Below are 15,107 nucleotides of genomic sequence, written 5' to 3'. Positions count from 1 at the left end.
TTCTTCATTTACATGTTTTATACAGTCAATGTAAGGGGTTCTTCTGTAGCACAAGCTAGCATTCCTCCTCTAAGTTGTACTTACTTAATTCTCAAAAGCTTACTGCAAGGTCGAAAGGCTAAACAATGCTTTGGCGCGAGATCTAATGATTCATTGAGAGTGTCTTGGGTTCAGTGACCAATGCTATAGAGCAGCAGCAACAATAATAAGATTGCAGAGTGCATTAGCATGCGAAAAGTTGCGATAAAGTCCCGACTGAATGGACTCTCAACCTTGTGGACTAGCGATAAGGATGTCCCGTAATTTTGCGAATTTAAATCGTGTCGTATGGTTAATCATACTATTTGTTTTTGTTTTCCATGAGATAAACTAATTGGAATTTAATACGACACTATAGCGCCATCTTCAAATGAATCTATAATGAAAAAGAACTGGCTGCTATGACACTTTTTAGCGCCATCTACTGTTCAATTCGTCTTCCTACATTTTAAAAGTTTACATATTTTCTACGTGAACATATGTAAAATACACAATTATTAAAATGTACAGTAAATAAGAGAAACTTAAGAAAAACAGGAAATGGGAAACATTTTATTGTAAATGTTAAAAAAAGGCATTTAGGAAAGTAAGTGAGACTATACTCAATATATAGAAGTACAACTTAATATAGCATCATATATCTGCCTTACAAACTATCGTTGTGTGTAGAGAATAATATATTATTTTTTCGCGCCCTGTTTGGTGAATTTAATTTCCTTTTTCCCCACGCGGCTCGTTAGGTGAATTTAACTCGAATTGCGGAAATTTCAGTGCTGGCAAGTTGTTAACTTTTGTTCACGTTACACATCACGTTTTTCCCGCGAACTTTAATTTTCAAAAAGAATCAATATAGAATCATTGATTTTCTTATGAAGGTTTATTAATTTGATTGCTTCAGTGCGCTTAAGTTTTCCACAACCATAATATCGTGAAAGTGCATGAAAACAAAGATAAAATGCACTGTATTTTGTGTATTAAAAACTTAGGCATTTTCCCCTTTTCGTTTGCAATTATCGCATAAAATAGAATCCATCATTTTATTTAATAACTTTTACTATTTATTGTAATGCATATACTTGATTTCTCATTTACTTACATACATAAGTTTGGGTTGTAATATCTAATATTAAAATATTTTATTTGAGCTTATAAATTATTAACACTATGCGCGGGAAATATGTCGCCTCATCACCTTGCAATCGGTTGGTTGTGGCATTTTTCTTTTTTACAAATCAGATTACAAAACGGAATGATCTGCTGGGTTCCTTGAGGTTGGCTGAGATTTACAAAGCGTCTTCTACATTTAACTAGGAATTTTGCATCGCAAGTCGGGAGGTTGGGAGCTGGGTTGGGAAATGTGCACAACTATAGGAGGAATATCGGTGCAGATGTTTTCTATACAAATATATAAATTGCCTACGAGAACACTTACGACTACAGCTAATGTTCGTTTTCGTTTTTTTTTTTTGTTTTAATTTTTGTTTGTTTTTATAAAATAACATTAAAAATTTTGGTACAGTCATCGGCAATGCATCGGTCGATATATGGATATCAATACTACTAATTGCAATGTCTAGCATTACGAACTATATCCCACCCGAACTGAACGGCATAAATCCTGCCTGCCTTATGTATTTACATTACCTCCTCGTTCTCTATCGAAACCCCCTTGCATTTTGATTATATACCGTTCAATAATACAGTGCGTAATAGATACTGTTGGTGTATTGCCTCAAATGCTTTGTAAGCTTTGTCATATTCAATTACTTAAGTAAAATAAGTCGCAAATACTAAAAAATTATTGGGAGTAGGAACTAAAAGCACCAGCACAAAATATACACAATTTTCTTTGCTCAAACAAAAGAAATGGTAGTCACCCTAACTCAAATATTGTCCTTCATAGCCCCTAAACAAAACATAAAATATACAGGAAAAAACAACTAAAAGTATACATATTGCATCCATGTTCACGTTCACATTCAAGTCCTTAGCGGAGGCAGCGTGTGGCTGGCGGGGGGACGAGCGGCAGGAGAAGCGCTGGCTGCCGGCTCCAGTGCCTCCATCTGCGCCTGGAGCTGGCGTTTTGCCCGAAAACGCTTAAGCTTGCGCCTGGGCAGAAACAGATCGGGCTTGAAGCTCAGTTCACGGCAGGCTATCTGGTGCAGGGCGGGTCGCGACGAAAGGGTTCGCTGGGTTGGGTTCTGCTCCTGGTCCAGCTCGAAGGCCGAAAAGTACATTGGATTGGCGTTGGCAGCCCCGGTTGCCCAATCCCGCCACAAATTTCAATCCTGCCCTGCTCCCCCATTCGACTGTGTCAGCGGAGGTCCTGTCGCGCTCATCTCTCGCCGGTGTTCCAGCGACATGGGCATCCCGGGTCCCGAGTATTCGTCGTCCAGAGATGAGGATTGTTTTGATCCCACCGACTTGCAGTCCTCGTCCATAGTGACGCCCAGGTGGTGCATAGCAGCCGCCGCATGGTGGCGCTCTGACGGCGGTAACAGGTTCAGCATGCTCAGTGGGAGGCCGGGAAAGCCGCCCGCAAAGTCTGGGTAGAAGCCCTGCGGGTTGAAGGGATTAAAGAGAGCATTCGGTCCGCTTAGCAGATCGGGCTCTGAGCTGTTGCTCCTCGGACCACCTGGCGGGCCTAGTGGTAGGCCAAGCTCTAGGTCCAGCGGCCCCAGGGAACCCATTTCACTGGGATGCGGCATGGAAGGACCATTTCCAGATGACTGGCTTCCGCCGCCACCTGCATTCGAGGCTCCTCCGGAACTGTTGTTGCCCGCCGAACCTTTGTCCTTGTCCTTCTCTTTGCGTTCCTTGTTCTTCTCGCTCTTGCTGGAACTGCTGCCACTTCCCCCGCTGCCACCGCTGATGCCCATCTGGAGCATCTCAATGGGGGGTCCGCTGATGCAGTCCTTGCGCAGCTGCTCCAGTTTCAGGCTTTTTCCGTACTTGCCCCGCACGTACATGAGCAGGGAGTTGTACGGGATGCCAAAGATGCGTGAGGCCTGCGACGTGGTCATTTTCTTGTTCCATACATGCTGCAGTGCCTCCGTGAGCTCTGTGTTGGTCCAGGAGCGAGGTGGCCCACCGCGCGGCGCCGAGTGCTGTCCCTTTGGTCGTGGCACTGCAAGGAGAAGACGGGTAAAAAATTGAGGACTTGAGCTTCTCAGGGGACAAAAAAAGGAGAACTTCGGCGCCATGAGCTCGAGCACGAGTACCAGCTTATCGGTCCGCTTACATCTGCTAATGTTTCAATCTCTCTTGGCCTCATATGCTGCTGCCTAGACAAATTTGCTGAAAAGTCACCCATTGTCTGGGATCTGGGCCGTTGCCTCAGCTCGTACACACCCTGCTACGATTCTTTGTGTGGCACCTATTGGGGGACTGGGGAGAGCGATCGTTCTGCACTGCAAAGGCAACGGCAATGGCAACGAAGAAAGGCGGACGCTGTGGAGGTTCCCATCCTGACCCGGCCCCGGTTTTCCTCTGTATGCAAATTACGAGTGTGCAGCGGCTGTGGCGTCACATGCGCCGCTAAAACTCAATTTAGATCCTCAGATATCGCCCGGCATCTGCACTGGCACTGGCACTGGCACCAGCGTCAGCGAAGCCACAGGTTCCTTTCAACCTTTGCCTATTTGCTCGACAATAAAGGCAAAGTGAGAGAGGAGGAGGTGGTGGTGTCTGTGAGGCTTCGGCTAACTACTAATTCCGCGGTTTCCTCGGTCTGATCATATGAATTTTCCTTTATTTGGGAGGTTAGAAACCGGGGTCTGCACCTCCAGTTGCTGGGTCACAAGCAAGGCCTGACCCTTTGATTTCGGGGAAAAGGTAGATACAGAAAATACCTGGTCGTTTGGAGTATGTAGCCAGGCTAATGAAGTTCCAACAAACAAAACTGTTAGTCGAGTTAGCCGCATCGGGCTTTCACATAAAAGAAATTTGAATTTGGTACAAATCGCAAATCACGTTTCGCAGACAGAGCTCAAAACAAAACCAAAAACCAAAAACAAAAAACAAAAAACAATCGCGAATGAACAAATGAATGTGAACAAATCAGTTAATCACACCCACACGATTGCGGCCACGGAACACGAGAGGGATCGCATTCGCATCGAAGCTGTGAGTGTAGAGCTTCCTCGGCTCGTACTCCTGCTCCCGATTGGTATCAGTTTGAAAACGGGTTTTGCAGATTTGCAATAAAGAATATCGTGCTATACGCCAGATTTGCGTTTTAGTTGCCGGCTTACATTGTTGTAATTGTGTTTGTAAATCCGACGATCGACGTCGCTCAGCACGCTTAAAGATACAGATTAGATAACACTTGGTCGATCATCCCTGGATGTTTTTCTTCCCCCCTAAGCCCTGAATGATATTCCCAACATATGATCACGATGCGGGCATTGTTATTGCCTCGATTGATGGTTTATTGAGGAGCAGAAAATTAAGCAATTAACTTGGAACGACGCTTGTCAGACGAAAAAAGAGTTTACATTTTGAAAGTTCCAAGTTTTCTAAATCCCATATTCTCCATGATATCTCGCGAAGCTTCGGCCTACACGCATCGGATATTGAAAATGTTACTAAATAACAGACAGTAATAGCCAAGCACTTAACCCATCAACGCCGCTCATGTGTCGAATGAACTGTAAAAGCAAATGGCTCACATGTAGATTATCTTACACCGTTTTTCGATTCCTTCACTTCTCATTTATCGATCAAATCAAGACAATGGATTTCTGAACCACATTTATACAAAATGTGAAATGATTTCCCCAACAGACATATGTATATGTATGTACGAAAAAAAACTTCATTAACTCTGAGGTTTCACGGGCTGCCGCAGGTGAACTGGCAGAAAACGCTGCAAGTGCCTCGACTTCCCATCCTGCACTGGCCTAGCCCCGCCTCGCCCATTTGTCAATCAGAAAAAGCGACGTTTACATTGCGATATGCATAGGTGCACATGTTGCCCCATTCAAGAAACCAGTAAAGAAACAAACAAACCATTTCTCGAACGAACGATTCAGCGATTACATTGACGCACAGGAAAACCACAGAAACAAATTTGCCGCCTCACATGATCGCACGAGTGATCAGTGATCGGTGATCGCATCTGGAACGGATTGGAGGATGTGGAAGGAGGTGAAGGCATAGAATGCGGCAAAACGAACTTAATGCCTGAGTTCTTCTGCCAATGGTCGCTTTCGAAAATGGACTTTTGAGGAATCCTCGAATAAATTTGATTTTATAACATATCTTGGGGTAATACAATAAGTTAATGTTTAGCCCGGCGACTTACCGGACTAAGACTAGCTATGACCCTTTCTATTTGCTCTTCAATTACCCACAATTGATCCGGATTCCGGAGCCCAAAGTGTTTTCCAACCGCTCGCCCCGCTCAAATACGTGAGCCAGAGTGCAGGAGATCAAATGCGAAAGGCACAAAGGTAGAAGACGCGGCCTGAACTCTGCACCGAGATCAATCAGTCAGGTGTGAAGTATTGCAGCCAGGCACGGAACCGATCGATCGGCCTACAAGCTCGACTGCCTCAACGTGATCGACGCCAATCATGTCGAAATGATTTCGAACCTTTTCTTGGGAGGCGGGGAGGTGTTGGCTGCTGGCTGTGTGCTGGTTCCTTGGTTCCCGAGGTTCGCAATTGTTTTTGGGGTTAATTAGTTGTTTGCTCGGCTCGACTCGGCGTGGAAAGTTTGTTCTTGCGCAACTACGATTACATTTCTGGGGCTACTTGTACTTACTTTTCTTTTTGAGAAACGGCGGCGGTCCACCGGGCATGTCCCTCGGATCGCTCATCTCCATCAGAGGGTTGTACAGCTTTCCGGGATCGATTCCTGGCGGAAACAGTCCCAGTGGCGAGTCCAGGCCAAACACTGCAGAAGAAAGAAGACATTTCGATTAGTGGGGGCGCATAACTTATTTTTTAAAAACACACTGCACTGCCTTATATAAGAGTCACTGCAGTCGTGAAAATCAGCATAAGCGACTCATTTTCCAACCCACTGAAGCTGATTAGCCTCCAAGACAATAGACGCGAGCACACTCCGAGACGCGGCTCCGACCGGATAGTAAACAATGGGAACTCGTTATTCTATTAATATTTTACGCTTGGAGTGCACTTCTCCACATGAGTGAAACAATTGGTTCGCTGATGAGGCGAGCCGAAGGCTGAGGGATAAACCAAGCAGGCCGTCCTCCAAGGAGCCTGAGCCAACGCATAATATTGACATTGTGCTGAATGATTTCATAAGTCGCGCCGCGGATTCCAAGATGCAAACAAACCCATCAACAGACGAGCTCACATACAGACAGCGGTCGGGGGGCGAAGACAATGCTCTCGAGCATATGAATAAGACACGGATACATCCCTTGGCTCTATCCGTATCTGTGTCTCGAGGATGTGTTGTATCTGCAGCATAATGACACAAATAACGAGCGCACATTGTTTGATTCTGTGTTCTGAAGTAGACATTACAACACGCGGCGTATACGTAATATGCTTTCTTTTCTCCCCACTTCCTTTGACGGCGCCCAAAATTAGTGGATTTCTCTTTCAAATCCTGAAGGGTCTGAAGCAGATAGACTCCACCGCCCCACCACATGTCACAAGCTATTAGTTCAATGATTTTCACGCCGAAAATATTTCAGCAGAAAAAATAAATCACATTCTTCATACAGACGACGACCGGTGAACGGCGAACGACAAACGGTGGTAAATCTCTACCAGGTCTGTCTGCCAAGGTCCCGGTCAGGGATGTGGGTCTCCTTATAAACCACACTGGGTAGCATAGGTTATAGAAAAGTCTTTTGCCTATCTCTATCTAAATGTTGTATTTTAATGAATTTAAACCATAATAATTCAACATAAGCTACTTTGAGTCTCAAATTTCATCATATATGTATATCTACTAAACCTTAATTTGGCTTCTGTATTTGATTTCTGATTCACAATTTCATATTTTTTAATAATTGATTTACTTTTAATTGTATCGCAGACGTTATACAAGAATAAAATATCTGGGGTAACACACAGTCGAACCCTACAGCTCCTTGCCCACCGTATCCTTCGCTGGCTCCTTCATTGCCTGCAGCCTGTTTATGCAGTAGTTAGCGATTTGCTCGAATACGACTCGACTTTGGTGCGCTTTGCTCGCTTCACCCATTCCGCGGCAGTCTCAGTCGCAGTCATTGCTCTGATATGTTGGCTGAAATTTTTGTCGCATTAAAAGGTATTGCGCTTCCTGCCTGACTTCCACTCGGCATTTTCGTACAATTTTTCATATTTTTGTGCCTTAATTTATTTTATATCCTGTGTGCGCGTCTCGCCTGCATTCGGCCGCCCCGCCTTCTCCAGGTGAAGGTCCTGGTCCTTGGCTGTGGCTCTGCTCGGCGAGGGCCTCCCCAAACGGATATTATTAATATGAATATCGCGCGACTTATATGCAAAACTTGGGTGAGGGCACAGACTGGGGTGAGGGCAGGGCTAGGGCAGGGGCCGGGGCAGCCCGGCCACGAGACGTCGCCTTCGTATTTTTATTTATGCCGCCGACGCTGCCAAAGTTGTTTGCCAAAAGGTTTAAGTTGTGCGCGCTTTGGCATACTTTAAACACAACACATGGTCGAAGGAGACGGGCGCAGGGGGTGCTGGGGCGCAGCCAGGCAACTTAAAAGTCATTTCGCTAAACGTCTGCTGACAGTTTGAACTCAAACCGCTCCGGAACTTCTCCTCACATGTTCGAGGAGACACAACATAAATTTCTTGCGCTTTCTGCACGCAACGTCGGAAGCCAACCCAACCAACCAACCGCCCTCTTTCCGACCTTTGCACCTCAATTTGTGTTTGCGTTTGTTTCGCCTGACTCCGGGTGACATGAATATAAAAAATCATATAAAACGCAATTGAATTTACTTCGACTACCACTGCAGTTTCAGCACGGGACACAACCGCAACTGGCTCTAGCCGGGCCCTTCCCAGACGGAATTGTCTGTTGGACAGATTTCAGCAAGAACGGATAACAAACTGGGGGGGGGGGCTGCCAAACTGTCAAATTATTGGGATACCCATTGCCTATGCGATTGCATTTCCATATTTCTTATTAGCTGTCAGCAGCGCAAACTTTTTATGACTTAATTAGTAGATAGAATGAGCACTGGGAAGGTTCGGGAGCATTTCAATCCCTATCCTGGCTCCCAATAAATGTCGTCGAAACGCGGTTTGAGGTTCTCCACCAGTGGGTCTGTCATATGACATTGACGATGGGGGCATAAGGAGCCTTAATATGCTTAGGGGCTTTGCGACAGCTTTGGAAGCGTAAAAATGCAAGAGTCCTTCTCCAAGGATACTTGACGACACTTTGATGTCGCACAGAGGCCACATGTTGCATTTCGTCGCCAGCTTTAGCAGGAGGGACATGCAAACATGTCAAAGAGACGCAACTCCTCGTTAGGCGGAAACGGGAATGAGGATGAGGACTCTGGAACGTGAGCATTTGGAAGTTAGCTGGCGTTATTAAAGACTTCCGTTGGGCGGTGAGTGGAATTGCATAGCTCGAAAGGCCAATAACACAGTGACCTCTTGGGTGAATTCAAACGAAATTAGATTCAAACCGGCTGTGGCTACTTACTGTGCGGCGGCGTTAGCGTCATCGCCGAGGACATGCCGGGAAAGGGCAGCGGCGAAGGCGGATGCTGTGGTCCATCCGGCGGATTGAAGTGTCCGGGCAGACTCATCGGGGACGCTGGGGCGAATTCCTTGCCAAACTCCTTGCCGAAGTCTTTTCCAAATTCCTTGCCGAGCTCTTTGCTCAGTCGATTCATGCTCTCCTCGAGCCGTTCGTGCGCCGCCTGGCCAGGACATCCGCTTCCTGGACCACTGCCCGGAGGTCCTCCGTTGGGTCCCCCGAACGGGGGCATGCCCATTGGGCCCAGCAGGTTGCTGGCAAATGCGTTGTGGTCTCGAGGATCGCGGGCATCCCGGGGGTCTCTCTGGTGCATGGCAGCTGCTGCCGCCGCTGCTGCTAGAGACATCTCCATCTGGTGCTCCATGTGGTGGAAGGGATGCTCGCCGGCCCCGGCAGCAGCTACGGCTGCAGCGGCAGCAGCGTGCATCTGTGCTTCCAGGGCTTCCATGTGGCAGGGCGGGCTGTCCGGCAGTCCGGGTGGCCGCATACCGGGCGGTGGAAAGCTTAGCAGGCCGTTGTTGCCACCGGAGCAGCTGGTGGGCGTGTGGATGGCCGTTGGGTTGGGATTGGCGTTTAATTGGCGGATGTCCTTCAGGGATAGCATGATGCGCTGGTTGTTGTCCTGTAGTTTGCTGCTGTTGTTGTTATTGTTGTTAGATTCGCAGTCTGAGGAGTGGGCACCGCCAGCGTTCGAACTGTTTCCATCTTTGTCCTTCTTGGTGGTGCAAAGGTCCTCGGGTCCGTCGCTGGGACAGGGCGAGGGGCTGGGTGACATAGCAGCTGCATTAGCAGCAGCGACAGCAGCTTGTCGCCTCAGCTCGTTGGTCGTGTGAATAAGCTCTTCAATATCCTGCTCCTCCTCCTCTTCCTCATGATCCTGTTCGTCGTCATCGTCATCGTCTAGCTCGTGGGGCTGATCGGGTCCCTCTGGTTTCAACTGGTGCGTCTCCTTGGCTTGCTCTGTCGTCGTTTCCGTTGACGTGGCTCCGTTCTTCTCCGCCTCACTGTGGCTCTGATTCTGATCCAGATCGCGTTCCTGACCATTTTCCTCGTCGTGATCCCTTTCCGCTCGGTCGAGGAGTTCGTGCTTGATCACAGTTTGCAGTGGCTCCGCCTCGGTCTTGTTCAGGGCAAAGTCGTGTGGAACGTCGCCGGAGCGACGGCGTGGGCGGGCTTGCTTTCGGCGTGGCATTGGCGAACTGCCTCCTAGTTCCTGGTCGCTCTCCAGCTCTCGGTCGCATTCCTGTTCCCGCCTTCGTCGCAGACTGAGTGCCGCCATGGTGTTTGTCGCGCTGCCGAAGAGGCGGGCCGACGACATCATCAGCTTGCCGGCTGTCGATGGGCGGACCATCGAAGGCGACTCGTCCTCAAAGCTGGAGGACAACATGGAGGTGTCCAGCATTTCAAAGTCATCGGGCGAGGCTGCCGGAGTGGGTGTGTGCTCCGGCACAGAGCTCTCGACAAGACCACGCACCTGCAGCGACTCGCCAGCCTGGATAAGGGTCTGGAGACGCTGCTGAGGCACGCTGATCTCGCCGCGGTACATGAAGTCGACGATGGCCTGCACCACCCATCCGCGGAAGTCCTTGAGAACGATCACGGGGTGCTTGCAGGGAGTTTCCGCGAAGACACGCTGAAAGAAGGGCGAGCAGGCGGAGAGTACCATTTTGTGTGCACGGATCGATGTTTCGGCGCAGACCAGGGTCACGTCCACCAGCGTCTTGGTCTGCAGCAGGGCATCGAAGGCTCTCAGAATGTGGTTCTGGTGGTTGTTCCATCGGAGACTGTAGTGATCCTGCGGCGCTGCGTTGCTGCCAGTTGCTCCTCCGGTGGGCGGTGTGGCTGGTGGACTGTGACATGGTGGAGTCGCCGCTTCTGGCGCTGCTTCCGCTGCCGTCTGACTCATGTTCAGCGGCAGGGGCGGAGGCGTGGGCGGTGTCGTGGGTGGCGTAGAGTGCATGGGGGCGTGGTCGTTGCCCGGAGTCTTGGCCAAAAGCGGCAACGGCATGTTCATAGGCAACGGCAGAGACAGGGGCAGCTGAGCGGGCGCCACCTGTCGGGCGAAGTCTGTCATGGGGAGCGACGTCAGCGGGCGGCGTTTAATCAGCTCCTGGTCGGCGTCCTTTAACATGCCCCGTTAAAGTCACGTGCAGAGCGCCCCGCTTCTCTGAAAGAGCGAGAGAGAGAGAGAAAGAAAGAGGGGACATTAGGCGGGAGACGAATAAGCAGAGCTTAGAAATAATGCCTGGCATAATGTATTCGTATTCATGACATATGCTGCGAGGTATATCTGAAGTGTGTGCCGTGTGATAATATGTTAATGAGTCGCGACATATATCATTTTTCCAGTTGTGGGCCAGAGCATAGCTGCAAAAAAAGACAAAAGCCGGGCAGGAAAGGAGCTGGCGACGAACAAGGATAACAAAGCCAAGGTGTAGCAATCACAGTAGCTACGTGTCGTGTCGCATATCCTCGAGGATATCACATGCAGATGTGTGATGTGTGATAATGGCTCATTCCCATCTCCCATCATACGCAGCGTGCGTCTGCCTCGGCTTTTGCTTTGTTTTGCTTTGCTTAGCTGTGGCACAGTGGGATAAAATGTAAAGGATAGAGCTTGCTTCTCCAAGATCGCTATTAATTAATCGACAGACCTTTTTGCAATCTTTTTAATAATATTTAGAAAAGGAATCAAATTTATAATATAATATAATTCCCAAACTGAGACAATACTTCTTAGGTATGCCATTTCCAGTCGTCGTCTAATTAATTCAGCCACTGTCTGGCACCCCTGCCTTGAAATACGCTAAGGTCCTGCGTGTGTGAATTTTAAAAAGAGTCACCAGCTGCCTGACTGCGTCTACAGCAACCCAGGAAACTTCCGTATCCCTCGCCCTAATATCATGGAGCAAAATTAAAAAACTTTGCTAGGAGCTCAGGCAAAATAAACATTTTTATTTGCCGTACTTGCTGCATCTTCCGCTCGTCCTGTTCGCTATCTGCCGAGTGGTTGCTTTGGGAGCTGGAGCTGGGGCTGGAAACCGCATATTAACACATGCGTCTCCACTCCAGGACCTGCTGGTGTTGAAGGCACCGAGACCAAACCAGAGCCAAGGATAACTACGCTCGAATGCAACAATGTGCAATTAGCAGGGAACTGCTAGGCGTTCGGGTTTGGTTTACTCCTTTTCGCTATTTTTTGCTTTTTTGCTCGTAACTCATTTGCGGTTTGCGGCAGCTGAGACAACATTTTTATTTATTTATTTTGCTTTAGAGTGGCGACAGGTAAAAGCAAGTTAGTGGAACGCCGAGGAGAGAGACTGTCAAGTTTTTTAATTAATGCCAAAGTAAGTCAACTCAGTGGAAGGTGGCTATGGATCGCACATTGAGCAGTTACGTCCGGATGGATTTAAACAGTTTGCATTACCATAGCCAGGGGCTTAAACAAGAAACTATTTCACTCACATGATTCTCAAATCTAAATCTTACATACCATTTGATGTCACCAAATATCAAGTTATCTCAGATATCCGTAAAAAAAGTTCTTTCAACTTTGTATTATTTCGTTTGCACTCGCACTTCCGTTCTTTTTTTATGTTTGCAGCCTTCACTTTAATCCTTTTTGCAAAAATCGGGGATCACAAAAACATTAATTTAGACATTTTATTGCAAATGAGTCTGATTTGTCACTGCCGTGTAGCTCTGTCGATCGCAACACGTTCCTGTCGAGGGTTTGCAACAAACTGAACCAGATCTATGCAAATAAATGCACCTATGAGCGAGCTGCCCTCAGCACACACCACACACCACACACCCCGCACAACTCACACATTCACCCCTCATGTGCATGTGTGTTTCGTGGTGGGAGCGACAGGATCTGCTCGGTATCGTGTCGTTCTCACAGTGCCTGGGTTCAGCCTTCGGCAGAACCCAAAGTTCCCGACTTGGTCGGCCTTGCAGGTGATAATCAGGTGCGTGATCGTGTCTGTTGACAGACACACACATACAACAAATAAACAGAAGAAGGTCCTGCAGGCCAGTTGAGAAACAGGTAGATCGCGAAGGGCCACATATTTCTCTCCTAAAAGGCTGCTGACAGGTCAATTTGCAGCCCATTTGTCTGTTTATACTGCTACGGCGATCCTTTAATTTGGCAATTTTCGAAGAACTCTATTTGGATTCATTTAAAAATGTTTTGCACATGTTTATTTATGATAGGCGCGATGTCTGTAGCAGAGAAAACTCAAAATATTCGGTGTAGAGTTTATATGACCATCGTTAACTGGTTAATGGTCAAAATATTTTATAATTTCAAGTACAAAACTTAAATATTAACTTAAATATCGAACGGAAACTATTTCAAAAAGGGGTTTTGGGAAATGAAACGAAAGTTTAGAGATCTTTTCCGTTTTCCGTTTGATTAATGCCCCACAAAAAAAAAAACGACAAAATGTGAAAATTATTCTAAAATATAATTTATTATTTGCTTTATCGCATCTTTTTTCTTCTTTTGTTGCAAAACTTTTATAATTTTGGAAAATTAGTAAAACTTTCTGTAAATCGCGAACTAATTCTGTAGGTTAAATGTCTTTTATAAGCAATAGGTAACCCTTAATTTCTTTACATTATACCGTCATTCACATGTGAGGATTTAATGGATTAACATACTTTCCGATCGGGTTAAAAGTTAGTTAAATAGGCGGCGGTGTTATTAGCGACTGCTGAACATCGTAAAGGCTAACGGGTAACGGGTAACGGGTAACGGGTAATGTCAAGCTTGTGTGTGGGTCGCGTGTATGTCTCGAACCGTTCAAACGTCACGAAGCGACTAATTCAAATGATGTCGGCCCGGCCGAAAAAACACAGCAACTGCGCCGCAGCTAACGGTAGCGGCAGCAGCAGCAGCAGCACCGGCGACGGCGACGGCACATACGCGCTGCTGCCCCCCACTGCCACCCACCCACACCTCACCGGCAGTAGCCACCCCCATACGCGCACACTTATGAGCAGCGGGCCACAAACAGCCGGAGCAACACATGAGGAGGATGCTGCTGCTGTGTTCCGTTCGGCAGGACGAAGCTCCGTCGGATCGGGTTTGCCAGAAACTGGCTGCGGAGCCCACCGAAGCAGTGGAGCTGGCAGAGACGCCAGCGTCCTTACTCCTTCATCATATAAAATATATATTTTCGCTTATCACAGCAGCAGGAGAAGAAGCGAAGGAGCGGGCGAGGATGTTCTCGCACGTCACGTACACCGAAAAAAATTTATTATGTATATGTGTATACGAAATACATTTGCATACATATGCGTAGCCGAAGACGAGGATGAACCGAGCGACACGAGGCGACCCGAAGCGACACGAAAGGAGCAAAAAAGAGCACGAAGAGCGGAAAACACACGCACACCAACCAAAGTCGTCCCCCTTGCACATACACACACGCACACACACACACTCATGTGGAGGCTCGGAATGCCCGTAAAGAGTAATAGCCACCACCAGACAACAACAAAAACAACAACATAAAGGACTTGAAAGGACGCCACCCCGCGGTTCTTCACTCACAGCTCACAGTTGTCACACGTTGGGAGCCAAACTGCGCGTGAGTGTAACATTTTTTAACGGGCCCCCCTCAGTCAATGTCGGCATCTGCGTCGGCGTCGGCGTCAGCGTCAACGTCGCCTTCAACATATCCCTTTTTTGTCAGCTTATGGAAATTTCAAAGCTGCGAGTTGAGTTTTTCCCGCTGTCGAATGGGGAAAGTGGCACACTGAGCCACCGGGTGAGCGGGAGCGAAAGAGAAGCCAGCAGAGAGCGAGACGGAAGATAAGTCAGCAAGACAGAGAAGGAGAGAGTACGAGACCTAAACAACGTACGTGGGGGTGTATCTGTACCCACACATGGACAACTCTTCTGCTGCTCATCTGCCCAGGAAAGCCGCAGCGCAGCTTTTCAGGCTTTTCCAGCAGCGCTGCCGGCTGCACTGTCGCAGCGCCGTTGCCGTCCTTGTCGCATGTGCTCAGTTTTTAATATGTTATCTATTTCCACGCCATGCATGCGAGCTGCCTTTTACATAGGAGCTCGGAGAACGGAGGGTGGAGCGCCAGGACCACGACGTTGGCGCAGTGCCACAGGAAAGAAAAAAATCATATACACAACATATTACACACACATAGCGCACGCAGTACATACATATGTCTCTCCCTCTCGCCGGCATGTGAGCGAAAGAGAAATGGAAAACAAAAAAGTCTGTATGTCTGTATGTACGAAGTTCGGAAAAACCAACCCCTGGCTGAGCGCTATTTTTGTGGAAATCGGAAAAGCGGTTGCGGGAAATTCCGAACGCCAGGCTGCAGGGAGGGTG

General features: G+C 47.9%; 2 protein-coding genes across 1 annotated transcript; one reads left to right on the top strand and one right to left on the bottom strand.

The window, feature by feature from the left end:
* The window catches only part of LOC110180240 (uncharacterized), a 94,196-nt gene that overhangs the window by 10,001 nt on the left and 69,088 nt on the right, over nt 1-15,107 (top strand).
* Nucleotides 1,075-13,852, bottom strand: lov (BTB/POZ domain-containing jim lovell protein). The gene is made up of 4 exons (XM_086837686.1): nt 13,414-13,852; nt 8,689-10,912; nt 5,806-5,937; nt 1,075-3,166 (listed from the first exon to the last, which is right to left on the bottom strand). Exons 2-4 carry the CDS (start codon nt 10,874-10,876, stop codon nt 2,322-2,324), a joined length of 3,165 nt encoding a protein of 1,054 aa, XP_086693812.1. The 5' UTR covers nt 10,877-10,912; nt 13,414-13,852; the 3' UTR covers nt 1,075-2,321.

This window comes from Drosophila serrata, unplaced genomic scaffold, assembly GCF_035046125.1.
Source record: "Drosophila serrata isolate PLE 108 unplaced genomic scaffold, ASM3504612v1 contig_334, whole genome shotgun sequence".
Lineage (NCBI taxonomy): Eukaryota > Metazoa > Arthropoda > Insecta > Diptera > Drosophilidae > Drosophila > Drosophila serrata.
Note: the sequence above shows the minus strand (reverse complement) of the source record. Positions and strands in the feature narration are given on the sequence as shown.

Excerpts from the sequence above, each read along its gene's own strand:
- lov (XM_086837686.1), bottom strand. The coding sequence starts at position 10,876 with ATGTTAAAGGACGCCGACCAGGAGCTGATTAAACGCCGCCCGCTGACG. Across the intron at positions 5,938-8,688 it reads GACGCTAACGCCGCCGCACA|TGTTTGGCCTGGACTCGCCA; the intron begins GTAAGTAGCCAC and ends TTTCTTCTGCAG. Across the intron at positions 3,167-5,805 it reads GCCGTTTCTCAAAAAGAAAA|TGCCACGACCAAAGGGACAG; the intron begins GTAAGTACAAGT and ends TTCTCCTTGCAG.